The 12097-nt window shown below is 47.4% G+C and overlaps 1 protein-coding gene across 2 annotated transcripts; it reads right to left on the reverse strand.

The window, feature by feature from the left end:
- Positions 1-285: 285 nt before the first annotated feature.
- LOC310667845 (lysozyme C, milk isozyme-like) lies at positions 286-11558 on the reverse strand. 2 transcript variants are annotated; one of them, XM_083420843.1, is made up of 5 exons: positions 11363-11558; positions 7631-7826; positions 5027-5185; positions 3232-3310; positions 286-427 (listed from the first exon to the last, which is right to left on the reverse strand). In XM_083420843.1, the coding sequence occupies exons 2-5, from the start codon at positions 7767-7769 to the stop codon at positions 361-363; spliced, it is 444 nt and encodes a 147-aa protein (XP_083276969.1). In that variant the 5' UTR covers positions 7770-7826; positions 11363-11558; the 3' UTR covers positions 286-360. The 2 variants fall into 2 exon arrangements, with proteins under 2 accessions (XP_083276969.1, XP_083276968.1); XM_083420842.1 differs by having other exon boundaries at positions 11394-11557.
- Positions 11559-12097: the final 539 nt, after the last annotated feature.

Consider the following 12097-nt stretch of genomic DNA (forward strand, 5'->3'; position numbering starts at 1 on the left):
TGCATCAGAGATGGGTAGGGGACCACTGTAGATGCCATGGATGCAAAGTAATTAAAGATGTGTGTACTTCATACATTTAAGGCACATAACTTCCCACCAAGAATCCTGAGAACTGTGGTTTAGTCCTCTGAGAGCTATGACTCCCAGCTCCTTTAATTGCAGTTCCTAGGATTGGAGGGGGGTGTCTGTGAGTGTATGGTGTGTACACAGCATAAATTGCTTCTTCGTTTCATATTTGGATTATTTTTTTTTTACCATCCAGGGAAATAACAGATATAAGAAGCATTTTACAAGAAGAAAAAACCCAAACAGCTCTGTATTGATGACATGAGAGATGGCAAACAGAAGGTAGACAGGTCTTCAGGGCTTACACCCCTTCACCCACTCACGCAGGTCTTGCTTTTCACAGTGTTTTTTCCACTCCTTCCTGCAGAAGGCAAATCGGAGAAAGAGGAAGTCTGTTACCACAATGGCTATTCCTAAGGACAACTTTTCATGCATAGGGATCATAGCATTTTCTCAAACTACAGTGCAGTTGCAGAACAAAAGGATTAAACCATAATCCATCATAGCATGGTTCAAGCCACTAAATTCAAGAGAATTCTAGATGCAATTCCAGCAAAGCACACTTGCTAAGGGGTAAGTAGTGTTGGACTGACTGGGTAAACATTACTTTCTGAGTAAACATTCATAGGAACTGGTGGCAGGTGTGCGCGCACACACACATACACACACACACACACACACACCCCAGCAAGGCCGTTTGGTGATTTTTATAATGGATCTTGGTTACTGCACCATTAATTCATAATGTGCCATTTACACTGAAGGCTCCTGGCTTCCACCTACTGCTCAGTGCCCAAGGGGTGTTCCCAGGACACACTGGAATTATCAGGTGCAAATTAGAGGAAGAGTCCTGGGCATTTAACAGTTATGAACAGGTGACAACTTTGGCAAGTGAAGCTTCTTTTGTCGCTGCATAACAATACCTGCCAAATTTCACCTACACAGCTATTCAGAAATGGTCTGTGGTTTGCCCTTAACATCCAAGTGAGAAGGCTTCCCCCATTAAGTTGGGTTTGTGCTAACATGATATCCTCACACCAGTGGCATTTTAGCTTGCAATTCCTCAGGACTGTGATGTGCGCTATTTGTCTTACGTTTTGTTCTCTATGTGTTGAAAATATTCCACAAATAAATGCAACCAAACCTCTCAAGTACACAAGAATTCCTACATGTGTTAAGGAGCCCCATCTTTGGTTAACCATCTGCATCTCTATGACACGGTTACCAACTTTTTTCTGCCAGGGACCCTGTGCCTTTAGCTTCTACATAGTAAGTTAGAAATCAGCAGCTGTGGAACAGCAATTCAGTGATAGAGAAAGCTTCAGCTATGGATTCCTGCCTGTTTCCAGGTTGTGAAAGGCACTCACGGGGGTGATAAGACTTGGCAACTCTAGTAACTGCTTTCCTTGGATGCCTCTGACTTAGGCAGCAATATCCGCCCTCCCTTCCCCACAGGTGGGTGGGGTTTGGGGCACCGAGCGGGGCTCACCTGGGCGGGTGCCACCCACCTGCTTGAGCTGGCCTTTGACCCGCCCTCGGCCAGGGAGGACGATGGATGACCGGCCAGGGGTGGGCCTAAGGCCAAAAGAAAAGAGGCTGGCTCCTTGGCTCAAGCCTCTTTTGCTGTTCTTCCTTCCAGGAACACCCACCGCTCCCTCCCTCAAATTAATAATTTCTTGCTTATTAATTTCAGCCTAGGTCAGCGATCTTCAATTTAATGATTCTTTCTTTACAGGCTAATATTTTGCATTCCAGGTCAGCGGGCGCTGCTGCGGTCGTAAGATGGTTGCTGTATTCAGAACCGGGAAGGAATTTCCCCTGCATTGGCAGGTTTCGCCTTCCCCGTAGCAATTTTGTCACGACTTTGGCGGTTTTTAGGCCTTGGCAAGGTAGCCTTTAGTCTAACATCAAGTTGGGGGGGGTGCATTCATGCTCCCTCCCCATGCGGCGGCGCTTGCAGGGCCCGTTAAAGGGCAAAAACCAGGAGTCCCTGGCCCTAGAGCGGCGGCACGTAGGTCAAACTCCCTGGACGAGGTCGGTGGAAGGGCATGCTGTGTAAGTTTGCGCTTTGCAGTCCCCTCTCACTGGGCCTCAACTGCCTGCATATTCTCAGCCAGGCGGGCTGAGAGGGTTCCCTGCCAAGGCCTGTGCCAAGTTTCCCACTTCTGAAGTTCAATAAAGTTGTGGCCAATTTGAACCCGTACTCTGGTCTCTTGTCTCATCATTTGGGATAATGGGGTAGGCACCACAGACAGGGTTTAGTGCGTGTGCCCGCAAGCAGGAAAACATAAAGTGAGCTTCTTTACTCCATTAGAGATCCAGCTTGTTTGAAGCCAAATGCTTGACCCCGCACTGAAATATGACAATTTATTAGATCAAGCAGGGGAACCAATGCTGTTGGACTCCGGATCCCATTAACCCCAGCCAGAAAGACCAAGGGTCAGGATTATGGGAGTTAGTGTCCCACTACCTTCTAGAGGCACACAGGACCTCCATGTCTGACTTGGATTTTTTAGTGGTAAATAAATCAAAGCAGGCCTGGCTTCTGTGCCTTTAACAGCAGCCTGGCACACATAAATTAAGGCCGGGGAGAAGATGTTCCTGTCATAAACTGATAGGAGAAATGCCACCTGCTTGAGACCAGCATGTAAGGCTGTTATAAAAAGCAGCGGGGGGTGTCTGTCAAGACTATTTCAGCAGGAAAGAGAAATACAGCTACAGAGATAGATCAGATCGGTTTTGCAGTGGCGTAGCGTGGGTTGTCAGCACCCGGGGCAAGGCAAGTAATTTGCGCCCCCCCCCCCGCTGCACTGTCTCTCCCCCAGATAGTCCCTCGCTCTCTCTCCGCACCGCACCGCACCGCACCGCACGCCTGGCACCCCCCCCCCCACAGTGGGCGGCGACCCGGCGGCTCGGATCGGATTGCACAGCCAGCACTGCAGTGAGAGAGAGTGAGTGAGCCAGGTAGGGGCAGAGAGCTGTGAGTGCAAGCGCACCCCCCCCCCCAGATGTTGCGCCCGGTGCGGCCGGCCCCCTCCTGCACCCCCCACGCTACGCCGCTGCGGTTTTGGTAACGCTGGAACAACCAGGTGAGGGAGGTGTTTGCAGAGTTAGCCCCTACAGGGCATTCATCCAGGTGGGGAAAAACAGAAGATGCTCTCATACCAGGTCCCCATGCCTTGGGGATCTTTCACAATCCTCTTGACACATAAGATATCATCGTGAATATTAGTATTCAATAAATCTAGAAAAGAGAATGAAAATGTATGAATGTATGAAGTCGGCGATTATTATCACAGGGTTAGAATAAACTAAAAGACAAGCTTAAGGCTAATTGCAGAATCAAATCTCCCTAGGATTGCCACCTCTGACGACATCCTTTAGCAACACCCATGTAGCAGGAATGGAAGCAGCCCACTTACTCCCTCCCCATTCCTCTCATCAACAAGGGGGGGGGTCAGGGGTGCAAACTTGAATAAAATATTGGGGGGCCCTGGCAAACTCCGCCCTGCATAATCGATCACATGATGCGACACATGCACACCATTTGAATGTCAATACCCAGTGCAAGTAGATAAATAGGTACCGCTCCAGTGGGAAGGTAAACGGCATTTCCGTGCGCTGCTTTGGTTCACCAGAAGCGGCTTAGTCATGCTGAGCACATGACCCAGAAAAACTGTCTGCAGACAAATGTTGGCTCCCTTGACCAGTAAAGCGAGATGAGGGCCGCAACCCCAGAGTCGTCCACGACTGGACTTAATGGTCAGGGGTCCCTTTACCTTTACTCTATCTGAATGGGGGAGCTGCTTTTAGATAAAATTGCTGAAACAGCAAAGCTGACTGTGTGGATGTAAAAATCAGGGACAGGACACTTTGCCCAGTTCCATCACAATGGCTAAAACCTTTGTTACTAAAGATGGACAAATCTATCAGTCTTCCATTTGCTTCCATGCCTAAATTCAGTTCTCCACATTTCCACAACATTATGCAATCATCACCACCATCATCATCCTTGTGAAAATCTGCCAGCATTTTAGTGCTTTAAGGGTTGTTGTTAGGTATTGCAATTAGATTATGAAGCACTTGTAATGAGTGCTTGAAAGCACATTACAAAATATTAGGCACTTGATCAGCTGCTAAGGTATTAGCAGCCAGCAGGTGGTGCTGTTGTAACATACCTTCGTTACCTGAACAAGGCAATTGTTGATGGATGTAATTGCTGAAATGGCAAACCTCACAGTCTGCATGTAAAAATTAGGGACAGGACAGTTTGACTAATTCCAATGTAAAAACACTTGAATACAAAACAAATAGTCGGGGTTTTGGAATGGGAAAAGCTCAGCTTTTGCTCCTGCATTATCCTTGAACCAGCTGCCAGTCTTTTGCAGCCTATGAACTCTTATGAAATGTCTTACTAACATTCTGAAGAAGAGTAAGATATCCTTTTTAAAAAAGAGACCACATTCTGCCTGCGTTTTTGAGCTGGATGATTATGTTTCGATGTATTGGCATTTTAAATACAACAATATTAATTTATATTTTTGAGCTGCATTGTTGTGTTTGGAGGGATCAACATTTTAACATAAAAATATGAATTCAGCAATGTGTTATTACTGACAAGACTAAAAATGGGCTTACTAACCTAAGAGGTATAATGCTATTAAATCAAGCTCTCTTTTAATTTGAAAATATAAAACAAAAATGTCAGGAAAGGCCAGTAGTATGTATCCCAAGGACTGGGAGGCTGTGACCCTCCAAATTTTTGCTTCAATCATCCCTCACCATTGGCCATGTTGGGTTGGGGCTGGTGGTAGCTTGAACAACATCTGGACAGCACCAGCTTCCACACCTCTGACATAGCATTTAGCAAGCTGTTCCATTTTCTGCAGCACCCCACCATTTTGCCTGTCCCCTCCGGCACATTGCCACCTGTAGCGGAGGGAGGCAGGAAGGAACTCACCTGCACAAGACATGGAGCAAAGGTTCTCTGACAGGGTACCTTCATCTTTACACCACCAGCCATTGTTGATATGGAAGATGCCGTAGTCTTTAGTGCCATCCTTGCGCCTGTCAATAGCCTCTGTGTCAAAGCCAGTCTCGAAAAACGACATGCAGATCCCTTCAGGGAGAAGAATAGAAGTTACACTCTGTAATAGCGGCCAATTTATTGTTCCAAAAAGGCTGGGGATGGGAGCAGTTGGAAGAGGAGGAGCTGCAATCCAGGGGCAAAGCTGCTGCAGATTACTAAAATATACCGTATTTTTCGCTCTATAAGACGCACCAGACCACAAGACGCACCTAGTTTTTGGAGGAGGAAAACAAGAAAAAAAATATTCTGCATCTCAGAAGCCAGAACATCAAGAGGGATCGCTGCGCAGTGAAAGCAGCAATCCCTCTTGCTGTTATGGCTTCTGGGATAGCTGTGCAGCCTGCATTCGCTCCATAAGACGCGCACACATTTCCCCTTCCTTTTTAGGAGGGAAAAAGTGAGTCTTATTGAGCAAAAAATACGGTAAATCACGTTTCAAAAGACCACCAAATCGCCACAAACTTTAATTGGATTTTCATTGGATTGGATTAAATTTGGAGAGAGTTTTTTGGGGAAAGTGGTGAGGCAAAGCAAAACAGCCTAGAACGCATGAGACAAGCGGAAAACTGCCCAAACAGAAGTGTGCACAAGCCCTCAGCCAAAATCTGCCCTTTCAGCTCAAAAACCGAGTTGCACATCTTCCGGGATGTGCTGCCGGGTGAATCAATTGACGTGTGCTGTAATCTCACCCCAAAAAAACACTTTTTTTAGGGTGCAAGAGTGCAGCTCCCAAAATGGCCGCCATGATCTCGTGTGAAAAAACAGGATGTCCCATTTTTTCTGAGGCACTTGGTGGGTATGAAGTCTTCGTTCCTCAAATACATGTAGGGACGGAGACATTTGCTATTTTTTCTTTCACTACAGCACATTTTACAAATCATACAAGAATCCTCCAAATCTGGGGTAAGACAAGGCTTTACCAAACCTCCAGGTTTCCCTCATGATGGTTGCCCTGTCAGGTCAGGGCCCAGTGGGAGCTTCCCCCATCCTCAGGTGAAAAGCAGGTCAGCTGTGGCTAGGAGATCTGGGGGTGTGTGATGTGTGTGTGTGTGTGTGTGTGTGTGTGTGAAGACCCTACTGACTGGCATGTCCCAAGATAAATTTGGTGACTTGGGCAGCAAGTAACCTGAGGCACCATCTGCCAGGAATTTTCCCTGCAAGAGGTCCTGTAATGTACAGGTGGAAAACTCGCAATCCCCCAGACATTGCTGCACATCAACTGCTATCATCCCTGCTCATTGGTCTTTGGCTGGCTGAAGCTGTGTGGAGTTGGGAGTGCAACATAATCTTGGGACAACAGGTTCTCCAGCCCTGCTGTAATGTAATTGGGCTATGACCTGTAGCTCAGACCTCAGGAGCATGTTTTATTCCTGGAAAAGCAGGGAAAGACACAGAGGAAGCCTGAGAGGATATCTGTGGGAACTGGTGAAGCACCGATTGCAACTTAAGAGGTGAAGAAGGTTCCATCTAGAAATTTGGAAACAAAGGTAGCTCTCAGATTGCTTTTCTTTAAGGGGGAAAAAGGTGCAGGTGCTGTGGACCTTTGAGTACCCCCAGAAAAAAGCACTGCTTTTATGTGCTGTCAAGTGACTCTATGGAAAAAACCCGGTCTGTGTTCAAATTCAGTGTTAAATAGACAATTTTCCTGGGTTATCATCACCATCATCATTATTTTATTTATACCCCACCTATCTGGCTGGGTTTCCCAACCACTCTGGGAGGCTTCCAACAGAACACTAAAAACAGAATAAAACTTCAAACATTAAAAACTTCCCTAAACAGGGCTGCCTTCAGATGTCTTCTAAAAGTCAGACAGTTGTTTATTTCCTTGACATCTGATGGGAGGGTGTTTCACAAGGCAGGTGCCACTACCAAGAAGGCTCTCTGCCTGGTTCTCACAGTGAGGGAATTGCCAGAAGGCCCTTGGTGCTGGACCTCAGTGTCTTGGCTGAACAATGGGGATGGAGACGCTCCTTTGGGGATACTGGGCTAAGGCCGTTTAGGGTGTTAAAGGTCAGCACCAACACTCTGAATGTGGCAGTGGCGGGGGGAGTGCTCACAGACTAGAAAAGCTTGGAACTGTGCCTAGAAAGAGCAGGGCAAAAGGCGAGTGTGGATGAGCCCTGTGTCAGATCTGTGTACCTTCCATTTGTGTAATAGAAATCTGCTTCCAGAGAGGATCATCTCATGTTGCCTTATGGCAATGCTGGCTCAGAGCAAGAATGGGGAGTAGAGAAGCATTCATTCAGAGAAGCATTCATTCATTCATTCATTAGGACTTCAGATAATGGAGTGCTTTGCGGGAGCATTCATAAGAAGGAAGCTGGGACAGGTTTTAGGCCAAAGCAAATAAATTGCCACCTTCTCATGGACGTAGAGACAAGGAAATGGTGTCTGGAAAGTCCATGGTTGTTATCTCACTCCTTCCTCCCCACAACATTTGAAGTATGCTCTGCGTTGAGAAGCTACACTCACAGTTGGCCAGGCTGTACCCCTCATATCCATCCAGTCCGCTAACTTTCAGCACGTGGTACAACTCGCAGCGACCAAAGATCTTGGCTTGCACAGTGACGGCAAAGCAGGTGAGGAGGAGGGTCTGTAATAATTGGATCATCGTCTTAGCTGCTTAAATGTGATGGGAGGGAGTTGACAAAACCTCTGAAATTAACTCCTTTAGGGAGAAGCAGAAAAACAGGAAGGTTGGCTCAAACAGGGGGACAAGAGGCATAATGCTTTAAGAGTGACGGAGGTTGGAAACACCCCTGCCCTCTCAAAATAATACATTTTTTTCTGTCCTGGGCAATCTCTGGGTAGGTTTTTCAGCATTGTTCAGTTTGTACCAGAAAAATGCCAGCTGGAATGAACACTTTTTGGCTAGTACCAATCACCCCCCAACCCATTCCTTGGGATATTTATGAGGGATGAACTTATATACTGTATGTATAAATGCCCATTTGAAGCTCTAAATCAACAGGGATGGGGAAAGTGTTCTTGGACTCCAACTCCAATAATCCCTAAGCATTGGTCATGCTGGCTGAGGCTGATGGGAGCTAGAGTCCAACAACATCTGCAATAATAATAATAATAGTAATAGTAATAACAACAACAACAACAATAATAAGGTAAAAGTACCCCTGCCCGTTCGGGCCAGTCTTGCCAGACTCTAGGGTTGTGCGCTCATCTCACTCTATAGGCCGGGAGCCAGCGCTGTCCACAGACACTTCCGGGTCACGTGGCCAGCGTGACAAGCTGCATCTGGTGAGCCAGCGCAGCACACGGAACGCCGTTTACCTTCCCGCTAGTAAGCGGTCCCTATTTATCTACTTGCACCCGGAGGTGCTTTCGAACTGCTAGGTTGGCAGGCGCTGGGACCGAACGACGGGAGCGCACCCCACCGCGGGGATTCGAACCGCCGACCATGCGATCGGCAAGTTCTAGGCGCTGAGGTTTTTCCCACAGCGCCACCCGCGTCCCTTAATAACAATAATAATAATTTATTATTTGTACCCCACCCATCCTGTGGGTTAAACCACAGAGCCTAGGGCTTGCCGATCAGAAGGTCGGCGGTTCGAATCCCCGTGACGGGGTGAGCTCCCGTTGCTCGGTCCCTGCTCCTGCCAACCTAGCAGTTCGAAAGCACGTCCAAGCGCAAGTAGATAAATAGGTACCGCTCCGGCAGGAAGGTAAACTGTGTTTCCGTGCGCTGCTCTGGTTCGCCAGAAGCAGCTTAGTCATGCTGGCCACATGACCCGGAAGCTGTACGCCGGCTCCCTCGGCCAATAAAGTGAGATGAGCGCCGCAACCCCAGAGTCGGCCACGACTGGACCTAATGGTCAGAGGTCCCTTTACCTTTACCCCACCCATCTAGCTGGGCCTCCCCAGCCACTCTGGGCAGCTTCCAACAAAGATTAAAAGTACAAGGGCACACATTCCCCATCACTACTTTAAACAAAAGGAGATGGTTGGGCTGAAGTACAAGGCTTTTCATCTATCTTTCCCTGACCCTTCAAATGAGTCTGGCTCTCAGTCTCTTCCTTTGAGGTAGTAGGGAGAGAGCATGTTATGTCAAAGGTAAGCTTTACCAGGTGTGCAATGTGCTTAGCCACCTTGTGATTTTGAGTTGGAAATACATCAGTATATAACTGTCCAACTTCCAGTCATCCGCATTATTTGAACAATGCCCTCCGTTGAGGAGCTGCATTCACAAATGGCCTGGCTATGATCTTAGGAACACAGACTCCCAATCAGTGGCGTAGCGTGGGTTGTCAGCACCCGGGACAAGGCAAGTAATTTGCGCCCCCTAACCCGTGGATTTGCACCCCCTAACCTGTGGATTTGCGCCCCCTAACCCTAACCCCCAGATGTTGCGCCTGGTGCGGCTGGCTCCCCCTGCACCCCCCACGCTACGCCACTGCTCCCAATCTCATGTTACTTGTATAGTATGAATGTGGAGATGAAGTTTCTTTTTACAGAGGAAAAGCACCAGGTGGGAGGAGGCCTGATTCACCCTTCCCCTAGGCACTACTTTACTCCTACTCCTTACTCCTACTCCTTTCTTTTCCCAGCTTCATCAAAGGCCAAAAAAACAGCACAGCTGGAAGAAGAGTCTGAGGGAGAAAGTGGTAGGGTAGGACTAGATATCACCCCTCCCACCTACTGCTTCTTCCCTTTCAGATGCTTCCTCTGTTGGTTAGGACAGAGCCCGGCTTTGCCAATATAATGTGTATTTCTAGAATGAGATAATGTGGTGCTTGGTGATAGTGGGATGGCTTCAGAACCCACGCAGCAGTGAAAGTCAACAGTGAGGAGTCATCTGACAATAAGGCAAGATCTGAGACTAGGCTGAACCACAGGAGGAGAACTGGCTGTGACAACTGTCTTCAAGGCACCCATTACTGTCTCAAACACCAATAGTTCATGTGACACTATGAAAAAGGCAGGAGACCAGGCCTAAAATCACAGCCTTTCTAGCTAGCAGCTGCTAGGAGTCAATACAAAGCTGCCAAAAACTAAAAGATAAGCAGTGTAATATGTATATTTGGCCTAGGAGCCCAAATGGTGCCAGATCAGTGGACGTAGCAGGTGGAAAGGAGGATGCGGAACCTTCTGCGCCTACTTTTCCCTTGCAACCCTCCCTGTGCCATGAAACAAATACACCTTTGGAATCCCGCCCAGGGTAAAAGCATCTGGCGGAGAAAGTAACCAGGGGAAATCAGAGCGTAGGCGCAGGGTTAGGCAGCACCTGCCCACCACATCTATGAGGTGAGTCACAACCTCCCCTGCTGCTTTTCATCTTGTAGATGACAAGCCGGGTTCCCACCGCCAGCCCTACTGCCAGCCACATGTTGCAAGGCAAGGCCCAGATTAATCAGGCAGAATACTACCTGAACTTTTCTTCCTGAGATCTTCCATGGGGAAAAGAAGCTAACAAAATGGCTAAGCCTAGCAGGTAACTCTATTGATCTCTATTTTTTTTATTTTTGGTTTGAACATTTATTTTATGGAAGAAGACGGGGGATACTTTAAATAGCTACATACATAATAAATGAAAACATATACTGTACGAACTCTGGGATGGAATGCCCCAAAGGTCTGTGATTCTGAACCAGTCTGGAATCCTTATGTCCCATCCAGTTCCCAGTTTCTGTGTCCAGACCTTGCTCAGGTGACTGCTTCATATTCCACCAGAGGACAGGGATGGCTAGCTCCAGAGGGTAGCAAGGGTGGGCATCTGCTGGGAACCCAAGACCAGCAAGGGGCCCATTGCCCCCATTTACATTATGAGCACCCAAAATACTGGTGGTAGTGTATGGGAATTCCTGCTCTGTGCAGCTTAAGGGGGTCCACTGAAGGTACCTTTCTGGAAGACACACCACACCCCTTAAATCCTGGGAGAGGAATAGATATAAGTGGCAGCAATATTCCCAATAATAATAATAACAATAATAATAATAATTTATACCCCACCCTCCCCAGCCAAGGCGGCTAACACCAAATATAAAAACAATTGATTAGAATACAATGAATTTTAAGAGCGTTTGTTGGAATTGCTCTCTTTTCTTATGCATTGTAAAATGAAGGCAAATATCAGAGATGTGGTTGCCCTCTCTAAATGACATGCTTCCCCTCAAACCTCCCAGCAGATGGAGCTGCAGGGCAGCTTCCAGAAAGCAAAAACTACCGGTAGTTACTGTTCCCAAGTCCCACCCAGGTATCCCCATCACCCTGTTCAGCTCACGGTTTGCAAGAAGAGGATGAGATCCTGCCAAGCTGGCCAGGGAAGCAAGGATGTCCTTCTTCGCAAGGGGGAAAGCAGAGCGGGAGAGGCCAGGGAAGCCACCGTGGCTTTTGCATGGAAGCTGCTGCCATCAGGTTCTGACGCCTCTTCCTCTTCCATTTAGAACTTTCGAGGAATTCCAGAACTTCCTGAAAACTGACTATGAGATCATTTCATCTGAGGACACAGGAGGCCAACCCAAAGGCACTGTTTACCACAAACAGCACCTTCAGGTGCAAACAGCAGGCAGGGCAGCGGGGGATGGGGGTGCTCCACAGGAAAATATTGTGGGCCCCAATCCAGATCTAGCTGTTTTGTCTTTAAAATTAAGCATGCTGTTAAAAAGAGTCTGGAGGTGTTTTGGCTATTAGATCGCAAAGCTAGCTGCCAGTCATATATGTTAATAATAGTAATAATGATAATAATTTATATTTATACCCCGCCCTCCCCAGCCAGAGCCAGGCTCAGGGCAGCTAACACCAGTAAAATTACAATAAAAGCATAATAGGGGAAAAAACAAACCAATTTAAAATACAGGTTAAAATACAGGTTAAAATGCAATCTCATTTTATAAGTAGCCCATAAATCAAAACCGTAAGGGGAAGGAAACAGAAGGGTCAGACTGAGTCCAAACCAAAGGCCAGGCGGAACAGCTCTGTCTTACA

The sequence above is a fragment of the Podarcis tiliguerta genome (genome assembly GCF_965153285.1).
Source record: "Podarcis tiliguerta genome assembly, chromosome: 17".
NCBI classification, from domain to species: domain Eukaryota; kingdom Metazoa; phylum Chordata; class Lepidosauria; order Squamata; family Lacertidae; genus Podarcis; species Podarcis tiliguerta.

Coding starts and splice junctions, on each gene's coding strand:
- LOC310667845 (XM_083420843.1), bottom strand. CDS start 7,769: ATGATCCAATTATTACAGACCCTCCTCCTCACCTGCTTTGCCGTCACT. Junction 5,186..7,630: donor GGGGTACAGCCTGGCCAACT/GTGAGTGTAGCT, acceptor TTCTCCCTGAAG/GGATCTGCATGTCGTTTTTC. Junction 428..3,231: donor CCCCAAGGCATGGGGACCTG/GTATGAGAGCAT, acceptor TGCCTTCTGCAG/GAAGGAGTGGAAAAAACACT.